The sequence below is a fragment of the Electrophorus electricus genome, chromosome 25, assembly GCF_013358815.1.
Source record: "Electrophorus electricus isolate fEleEle1 chromosome 25, fEleEle1.pri, whole genome shotgun sequence".
Taxonomy (NCBI): domain Eukaryota; kingdom Metazoa; phylum Chordata; class Actinopteri; order Gymnotiformes; family Gymnotidae; genus Electrophorus; species Electrophorus electricus.
The window spans coordinates 6,273,199-6,283,153 of record NC_049559.1 but is presented as its reverse complement, the minus strand read 5'-3'; the positions used below and the strand labels follow the sequence as shown (position 1 = coordinate 6,283,153).

The 9,955-nt window shown below is 38.9% G+C and overlaps 2 protein-coding genes across 2 annotated transcripts; both read left to right on the top strand.

Moving 5' to 3' along the window:
* The first annotated feature begins 2,029 nt into the window (after window positions 1-2,029).
* On the top strand, window positions 2,030-4,013 carry LOC118240761. Its single transcript, XM_035522700.1, has 6 exons — window positions 2,030-2,366; window positions 2,637-2,756; window positions 2,949-3,038; window positions 3,357-3,407; window positions 3,811-3,833; window positions 3,927-4,013. Exons 1-6 carry the CDS (start codon window positions 2,030-2,032, stop codon window positions 3,978-3,980), a joined length of 675 nt encoding a protein of 224 aa, XP_035378593.1. The 3' UTR covers window positions 3,981-4,013.
* A 1,227-nt stretch (window positions 4,014-5,240) lies between these two features.
* LOC113567591 lies at window positions 5,241-9,615 on the top strand. Its single transcript, XM_026995673.2, has 10 exons — window positions 5,241-5,326; window positions 5,859-5,933; window positions 6,670-6,906; window positions 7,003-7,329; window positions 7,412-7,741; window positions 7,899-8,024; window positions 8,197-8,265; window positions 8,971-9,051; window positions 9,187-9,215; window positions 9,397-9,615. Exons 1-10 carry the CDS (start codon window positions 5,260-5,262, stop codon window positions 9,436-9,438), a joined length of 1,383 nt encoding a protein of 460 aa, XP_026851474.2. The 5' UTR covers window positions 5,241-5,259; the 3' UTR covers window positions 9,439-9,615.
* Window positions 9,616-9,955: the final 340 nt, after the last annotated feature.

The window sequence follows — 9,955 nt, the reverse complement described above, 5'->3', positions numbered from 1 at the left end:
GCAAGGAGGACTTGGCTACACATCATACACATTTCCTTCAGTTCCTTCCATATCTTGATGCTTCTTAGGCGAGTACCATCTACCTCGTAATAACTTAATGCTTGTAATACTTGTGGCAGAAACATCTGATAATATCTCCAAGTCATTGATCCCCACAATTTGTGATACAACACTCCCTCAGATTGCAGCACCAAACTGTAATCCCTGAACTATCCCAAGCGTATCCTTCTTAACAGGGGCATCCACAGTCCACCTCTTTGTTCTTAACACACAATATTTGTGTTATAACTGGGACAATACAGTTATAAATTGAATAAGCCGTTTAAGAAAAACAAACCAATTGAGACACTTTAACAATGGTCTTTGTAGCAGCAGCAGATCAGTGTAGTGTTTTATGCAAATTCGAAAAAGGGTCCGTAATATAAATATATATAATAGACAATCGCAAAGAGATGTGATAAGTTCTTCATAAAACCATACACAAATACAGAAGAAATACTTCCTTACACAATCAATTCCACACAAACACATAGCAAAAATATAGCTGTAGCCAGCAACCCCTTGGAACTCAGCGGCTCTATTCCTCTCTCACCTTTAAACACCAAACCTTTACTCCATGCAGTTTACAAGGATTATAAGAATAGGCTACATTTTACATAAACCATAAACACCATTAATTTGATGAGATAGTGTTCAGTAGTGTTTTAGCTCTACCAGGGACAGCAAACAATTCAATTTTCCTTTTAAAAGCTTGTTTTAATAATACTTCCCAATAGTTTGTCGAAACAAACACAGTTCTTTCTGTGCAATGTGCTGCCATTTATCTTCTTACATGGCAATGCCGAATGCTATATTAATATACTGAGCATCACCATATTAAGTGCCTCACACCTTAAAAGCATGCACCCATTACACACACACGGACTACAGTCTCTAACGGTACACCTTTAAAATTCATCTTTCCATGTATCTGATAAAGTGGGTGTAAAGGCATGTGGTTCTTGTGATTGGTGTACATATGATGTTAATTTTGGAGGAGGGAAGAACATTCAAGCTGTGATAGTAGATATAATAAAGAATTGGGTATTTTATCGAGTAAAAGAAGGTGATAATGCAAAAAAAATTTACTTTGTCTTTTTTTAAATTTTCATTTACTAGTTGAAACGCACTATGCTACTCTTGGGTCTGATGTGAGCCTTAGTTGTGAGGTGTCCAGTCTCCCAGAATCCTCCACACTGCAGTGGGAGAGAGAGGGCACTCCCACAGCAAACACCACCCTGTTCTACAACAACACCATCTTCCTCCTCTTATACAATGTGTCAGAGGACAGTCAGGGGAAATACTTCTGCAACGTCAAGGACCATCAGTATCAAATATATCTAAATGTATCACAGTGTAAGTTAAAAGTGAAATGTTTATCACTGTATGGGTTAGCGTTATTTATTTTAAGTAACTGGACTACTAATAAATATATATATAATTTTTAAAAAATCTATTAAATTGTTTCTTTGTATTGAAAAGTAATACAAAAAGTTTCTCACTTTAATAATATTTCCTCTTTTTTAACCAGATACCTACAATAAATCCCATATTCTGTATAGAGCAAACAACAGTAAGGTGTCTCTAACCTGCAAGTCAAAAAATCGTTACACTACTGCTACATGGAAGAACAAGTCAAGCCAAAAGCCACTGGCACCTATCCTGACAGCTGGAATAAGCATGATTCATAAAAATAGGTTTTCAACGCATGCATATTATGGGTTCTCTTTTCCTCTGCATGTGAAACCTGTTATGTTTGAAGACAGTGGGGATTATGGCTGCTATGTTAGTAATGATGCAGTCGTCTTCACCACAATACAGCTAGAAACACTTAGAGGTTGGTATAGATGTCTTTGTTAGTAGATTCAAAGTGAACATTAGCCAACTTTCTAATCTGCTTTAAATTTAACTGACCATGTGCACACCCATAACGCACTGTTGACTGTGCAGCTTAAATGTGGTGTAGAGCTTATGAGCTGGACCTCTGGTGATGTCAGTTTCCGCAGATCCCCCTGGTGGTGTGTTCAGGGATCAGCCCGTGGTTCTCACCTGCGAAGTGTCAGAGGTGACAGAGCAGGTGACCCTGGCCTGGCTGAGCATGGAGAGAGGCAGAGGAGTGCTGGTCAAACAGGAAGTCCTTACAAAAAGAGGCAACAAGTCCCTCAGTGTAACTGTGAACAGTGTGCGTGAGGAGCAGGTCCTGTGGAAGTGTGCCGTGTTTACTGAGAACAAACTCAGAGCTCTGGTCCCCATAACGCTCCACCTGCTCTCAACACAAACGCCACCATCAGGGCAGTCAAACCACACCTCAGTTCCCCCTAAACAAGGTAACACTTCCATGTTCCACTTATGGGTCTCCTGTCAGGCAAGCCTAACTTCTCCATACACAGCAAATGTGTCAGGTGTTTCCTGCTTCGATTTTCACTTTCATGTTGTGTTAATAATATCAGAGTATTAGGTTTCAAAAATGGTTTCTGTTTTGTTGAAGTGTCATTTATGTTAACTGACTGCTTAAACAGAATAGTATAATTTCATAGTGCTTGTCCATTGCTTTAATTTATGAGAAATGTTTTGTTTTAAATACATTAACTATGCAGGTCCACCAGAAGAGGGCAGTAGTCTGATAACTATGGTTGCCGTGGTTTCTGCTGCGGTTCTTGGTATATGCATCTTGGTTGCAGCTCTGGTGTTTTGCTGTAACATATCTACCACAGCTGGTAAACACCCAAAGCTTCTTTTTTCACACAATCAATGGTCAATTTCTTAAAAAAAAAAAAAAAAAAAGTCATTTTGAACACTTCCCTGTTTTGTCATTCAATCCAAGTAGATTTTTCCTCTCAGCTAAGACTGTTCACATGAAGACTGTATATGATGCACTGTGTATGGTGTCTTTTTGATGCCTGTTACAGGTGAAATTCTTCTGTCAGCCAGAAGAGAGAGCCATTTTACTCAGTCAGATCCACCCTCCATTAACACCACAGGGGCACAGATACACAGAGGTGTGTCAGACGTGTGATCCTTTAGAACTTAGTGTGGGATGAAAATAAAGTGAAAGTGGGTACATTGTTTTGAGATGGTGGTAGTCATTTACTTGTGCTAATTGTCTAAGAAAGAACTTTCTAACGCCAGTATCAGTATTGTAGGTACATATAACCCAAATTGTCTGGACCTGACATGCCTGCATCCTTAAAGTTACATGGGTCAGGCTTCACATTGCCTATGAGTACAACCATAGGTACTATTATTCAGGATTTGTTCTGAAATAATATAAAATAAAAGTCTAAATAATATTTCTGGCCTTTTTCTCATAAACACAGGGAAAGAGGATGTTATTTACTCTACAGTGTCAGCCAGTGGATCCCAACAAGGTAATTAAATATATATTTTTGAGAGATATCTGTCTTATATGTTAGGGAGGTTCTAGTCATATTTTGATGTGTTATTGTAAAGTATTTGAAAAAGATGTGAGGGAGGTTCTAGGATTATTATGACCTTACCCTTAGTGCTTGCTTCCCTGAACTGGCATTCAATTTCAGTATTTCCTCATAATCAGAACTTTCTTGTTATCCCTGACAGTTCCAATGAATGCCAAAAAACATTTATGAAAAAAAAACAAAACTTGAACAACAAATTGAATGTAAAATATGTTATATTCTTTTGTATTTGGTACTGTGTCTTGTGAATGAATAAGTAGTTAATAAGCACTTAGTTAGTAAATAAGTCTTACATGGACTTGATAAACATACCTCATTAACTCCTGTTTTGTTACAGACCCCAGCAGTCAATCTAAAAAGGTGAGGAAGGTTTTTCATCTTAATTAGTGGGTCAATGTTATACTTTTTTTTTTAATTTGGCTTTTTAAAAGGTAATTTTGCATGTGTTTTTAGGAACCTACATCTAGTGTTCAAGAGATCATTTATTCAACCATCAACATATCCTGAGTGCTTTATCATAAGCGGAAAATCCCTGCAATGCATTTATGTGTGTGTGTATGTGTGTGTGCACGTACACAGCAGTGGTTTTTACTAGCGGTTGACTGAAAACACCATGACTAAACGCATTCTTTCTTTCAACACCAAAGAGAAACCATAATATGCTGGTTAGCTCTTCAGGGCTCCTGAACCAACCATGAAACGCTTGTACTGTTAAAGAAAAGAAACCAGGATGTTCAGTTATGAATGCAGAAAAAAGATAGGTAAAGATTCTCGAGGTTGGGTAAATGTTGTATTTTGTAATAAAAAATAAAAATGTTATAACTTTGCTTGGCACCCCATAAATGCCAAATCTGCCCTTGTGTGTGTGTGTGTGGGGGGGGGGGGGGGGGGTGTTTGCATGCATACATTTTTGAGGTTCTGTCTGTGTGTGTGTTTTTGTGCTGTACCTTTGATGCATTAGCTTTTCATAAGATTGTAAGAGGCGTAGTAACCAGGTGAAGAGTTTTCATTTATTTGGGCATTCATTTTTGTTTAGTGGCACTTAAAGCCTTTCCTGTGTTTGAATATGTGTCATGTTTAGGACATATTTAGAACTCTAAAGAAATGAGAGACACTAAGAACGGTATGAAGAGTCTGTAACCACAGTGCAGCACTACTGGACGTGTTCTTGTAATGCACACTGCTCATCGAATGGAGCTCACCAACATTCATTTCGTTTAACAGGTTTTCTATTTGAATTTAATTTAATTTTCAATTTTAATTTAATTTTCATTCTTATAGCATAAAACCTACTGAGATGAAAAGATTCTATAAGTATGTAATGTTCAAATTGTGTTAGGTTCTTTCATAGACCAAACTTTGCCATGCCTAATGAAAAACTGTATCATTGATTTACTCGTCATACTGTTCTATTTAACAAGCATGGCGGTAGGCACTGACTTATCAGGTCACATCTGAATATTAATGTACTCATCTCATTGGCGTAAAAAATAACCCAAAGCTATTTATTATGAAATGAGAAAATCAAACAAACAAACAAGTTTCACTAAAGGTCACTGATCATATGACCAAATGATGTTCAGACATGTCCTGAGTCACTCTGATTTATACCACAGATAAGACAAAAAATAATGTCCTTTTGAATTTCATTTTTGCTTCTAATGATCACATTCCAGGTGTTTTTAAAACCCGCTGTGAGAATGTATCTGTCATTTCCGTTGAGATCAGTCTAGCATGGAAGAAAAAGTTACACTCTCAGTAGGTATTGGTTAAAGTGGTATGCAACATGCTTTTCATCCTGTGGACTGTTTTTTGTTTTATAATTCAAACCTGCTACAGAATTCAGGCCACAAGTAAGTCCTAGAAATATACATTACAACATATTACCACACGAGATAGTAAGTAATGTATTCTCAATGATTTAAGATACATTTGATCAAGCTACCTAAATCTTACCATGCTGATATCACATATCAGATTTTTTATTAATAATAATAATAGTAATAATAAGTCAACATTATTGTTCTATATCATTACTGAAATATTTATTTTTCATGCTGTGTGTGTGTGTGTGTGTGTGTGTGTGTGTGTGTGTGTGTGTGTGCTTGTGCGTGCATGCGCGCATTTGTTTCTGTGCGGGTGTTTGTTTTTGTGCTGTGCTCAGTGCGTATAAATCTTGATGCATTATCTTTTCATACCAAGGTGTACAATTCCTGGAAGGTTAAAACCTTTTTTCCTTCAACAGCCTTCGTTTGAAAGTATTTGAGCTCTTAGTCACAGTACCATGCAAAGTAACTGCAGTATCAATTTAAATGTGCTATTTATAGATTAAATCGTCATGAAACCTGTTACCAATATGAGGTGAAACTGTTTCCACTCCCACAGACGTCCAGCAGAAACAACATACCTTACACAACCAGTCTTACACACTCCAGATCACCCCGTGTCCACAGATTACAGGTACCAAACTCTGGGGGCCATGCACTTCACAACTGGGGAGACGACATCATTGTAACATTTTGACTAGAAAGCAGGTATAATCGAGCCGTTAGTGACTTTTGAAAATACAGGGCTCTTTGAATATTCCCCCGTACGCAGACATGGACCTTCCTGTTCTAACGGTTTTTGTTATGAAAGGTCCCTGAGCTTCTGTAGCAAACCAGGCCAGTCAGGTCCTATATCTTAAGATGTTTGCTTCTAGGTGAAACAACGACATGTTTCCTTTTCAAACTGCATGAACTTGTCACGGGTGGAGAACGTGGGGGGGGGGACGTCAGCTTGAGCTCACGACTAAAGATGGCTGGATGGTTTTAATGAAAACAAAGGAAAACTCAAAATCAGTGCACAAACGAAAATGAAAGAAACCCAAAGCAACATTAATACGAGATAAGCGGTTAAAACAAATAGGGCGCTTTCACATAACCAGCCTCACAGGTGGCGCAGCAAATGAAATGGGAACACGAAAGGCTAAAGATCGAAACGAAAGACGAAGTTTAAACAGAATCCGCTTGGTTGCCATCACCGCCAGATGGAGGCTGCTTGCTGAGGGGAGGGAGGGACGTATCACTGGTTGTTGTTTCTCACTGTATTAACTGTACATTCACAGTAAAAAATGTCTTAAAACCTTCTCGTAACAATTAGCAAATGTCTTGGAATATGACAACAAATATATCTGATACATTTCTCTTTCCCAAAGTCCAGCCTGGACACGATGTCACACTGTGCTGTGAGGTGTCCAGTCTCCCAGAGTCCTCCACACTGCAGTGGGAGAGAGAGGGCACTCCCACGGCAAACACCACCCTGTTCTACAACAACACCATCTTCCTCCTCTTATACAATGTTGACCAAAATAGTAAGGGCATATACCAGTGCAACTTGATATACAAGGGAAAGGTGATGATGAATGCAACCCAATTGCTGGATGTGTCCGAATGTAAGAATGCCATCTAAAACTATTTTTTACTGATAGCAAAAAGCACATTAAAATGCGCTCAACTAAAGATAGCATCTGTGTTCGCTTTCTTTCCAGATACAAACCAGAAAAAATATATATTATACCGAGAGAGCTCTAACCACAGTGATGTGTTGCTCGTCTGTAAGTCCAAAAAGTCTTACAGGAGAACCATGTGGATCTGGCGGTTAAAGAAGTCTAATGTAGTAATGATAGAAGCAGAACATGGAGGAAAACCCAAAGCGCACGGACCCATTGAACCAGGGCAATGGACAACTACAGTCTACAAAGGCAGTCATTTCATTTTTCATATTTCACCTGTGAAGTTCAATTACAGTGGCACATATAAGTGTGTGATGGATGACAGAGTCAATTACTCAACTTCTGTACTTCACACCTTAAGAGGTACATATCCTAGCAGTTTATTTTTTTATCAGTGTTTTTCCTGAGAGCATTCCTATGTATTTGGGACCTCTGGTGATGTCAGTCTCTGCAGAGCCCCCTGGTGGTGTGTTCAGGGATCAGCCCGTGGTTCTCACCTGCGAAGTGTCAGAGGTGACAGAGCAGGTGACCCTGGCCTGGCTGAGCATGGAGAGAGGCAGAGGAGTGCTGGTCAAACAGGAAGTCCTTACAAAAGGAGGCAACATGTCCCTCAGTGTAACTGTGAACAGTGTGTGTGAGGAGCAGGTCCTGTGGAAGTGTGCCGTGTTTACTGAGAACAAACTCAGAGCTCTGGTCCCCATAACGCTCCACCTGCTCTCAACACAAACGCCACCATCAGGGCAGTCAAACCACACCTCAGTTCCCCCTAAACAAGGTAACACTTCCATGTTCCACTTAGAAAGATTTTAAATTGAATAGGAAAAGTTTCATTTTAGAGCCTCACTTGAGCTTTTTTTAAGCATGAAGCCCAGTTTGTCCTGTGGTAACATCAGTAAAGTCAAGGACACTTGTTGCGTGATGCATCTGTGCAGGAGGCAGAAGATTAGCAGAGGGCGCAGGGCTGTACGCTGTCGTAATGGTGTCATGTGCTATAACTGTGGGTGTGGCGGTTTTGCTGTTACCTCTCTTCTTCTACTGTCAAAGACAATCACCAGCTGGTAAACTCACCCACTCCTGGCAGTACTACATTTACAAGACAAGAGTCTCGATTTCAAACCACGTATGACTCAACCAATATAGCCAGCCACAGATTATGTGAATTTGTCAAGTGTTGCTAAAGTCTGTTTTATGTTATTGTGCGTCTTACTGTGGATATGCCATCTTTGACAGAGATGCCATCCAGACCCGAGCCCAGTCATCCTGATCCAACCATTAATCACATTCACTCTGTCAACAGAGGTATCATCAAGCCGGCTTATAGTGGTACCATATGCTTATACAAGTAGTTTGTAGTATGTATTTAATAAATGCCCCAATTGACTAGTTTTTCTAACCATCGTGGCACATTCTGACTCTAAGAAAGTGTTCAAATTCCGAGGTACTGGGAGTTTTTCAGGACTCAGGAGAACATCTTGGCCTGACTTCGTTTCACCAAGTTCCACTGACACTAGATAGCTAAAAATGTTTTCCAGCAGAAGTGCTTTCTCAGAGTTAAATCAGCAGAAGTGGTGAAACAGCTGTGCATAGATGTGTTCCTGTTTTAATTAAAGATACTTTAGTACAAAAAAGTGAAGACAGTGATGTGTGTACAGGAGGAATCGGCCCAAAACCTGATTCTTGCCAGTTTTAAATGTATTCCTGTAAAATACACATGAGCCCACTAACATTTCATATCACTTTTTGATAAATTAAGAAATTAAAACAGTTACTGGTAATAGATTCAAAGTTTTGGGCAGTACTGTATATATTTTGTGTCTATGAAGATTTCCTTTATAAAAGAATATTTCTCAATACAATGTTGCCATATATACATAAATATTTAATTGAGATTTACTTTATAAAAGCTTTTTTTTTTCTAAATACATTGTTGCTTTTGAATATATATTGAATATGCATGACCCTAAACATTAAACACCCCTAACAGCTGTCACTCTACTACACTAGATGGTGTTCGTGTTGCCATGGTAAAACCTGAGGGTGAGGAGCTCCACTATGCTTCAGTTACCATAGCAGGAGTGTGTCGTGGTAAGGCCACAGAATGGATTAGAGAGGATTAGCTCATTCTGTTCATCAGTATATAAGACTCTGCACATAATAAGCAATATAATGGGTGGTGCAGATTTCACTGTAGCGCTGTAAATGCCATCGTGATCTTTTCAGGAGCCAGTGGGGATTTCATAAACAGCAAGGTAAGCAATTAACAAATCTTGTGAAAGGTGGTTTTGTGACATTAGATTAATAAAAATCCAATATCTACAACCATAGGCATTTGTTTCTTTAGAACTGAGATAACATGTGTCTCTTAGTCTATTGTTCATTACTTGCCAGGGTTATTGTGCATATACCTAATCCTGTATGCCATTTACACAGATACCAGATGCCGTCATCTACTCGACTATCAACATCAACTGAGGTGCATGAGGGCTGCTGAGAACATTTCTGTAAAACTAGAATTAGGAACCAAAATGATCTTCTCCTTTTTCTGCCATTATTATTTTAGTGTTTCCTTGGGTGTGCCCATGCTTCCCGTTTGGTGCAGTAAAACTTACTCCTGGTTTAGGGCCATTTGTCATTTCAGACATCAGAGTATCAGAGTGTTTGAGCTGTGTCTTGAATGGAAAAAATAAAATATAAAAATAAAATATCAATCTGATAACAGTATGCTTATTACAGGGGGAATGTTGCGTTCGCTGGATTGTGTTTTTTATTACAAGCAGTACAGTGTACAAGCCAATGTTATCACCAGTAAACAGGCTACAGTGGACCAGGCATGCATGCGGAAAAACACAGAGAAAAAATACAGGGCCAGATCACAGGAAAATAGGGCTCTAGAGAGCAGGCAAACCTGAGAGAATGGGCACAAGCACCGTCATTCAACATAAGACAATAAGAATTTATAAATATGCACACTAAACACCAGCTCAGAAGC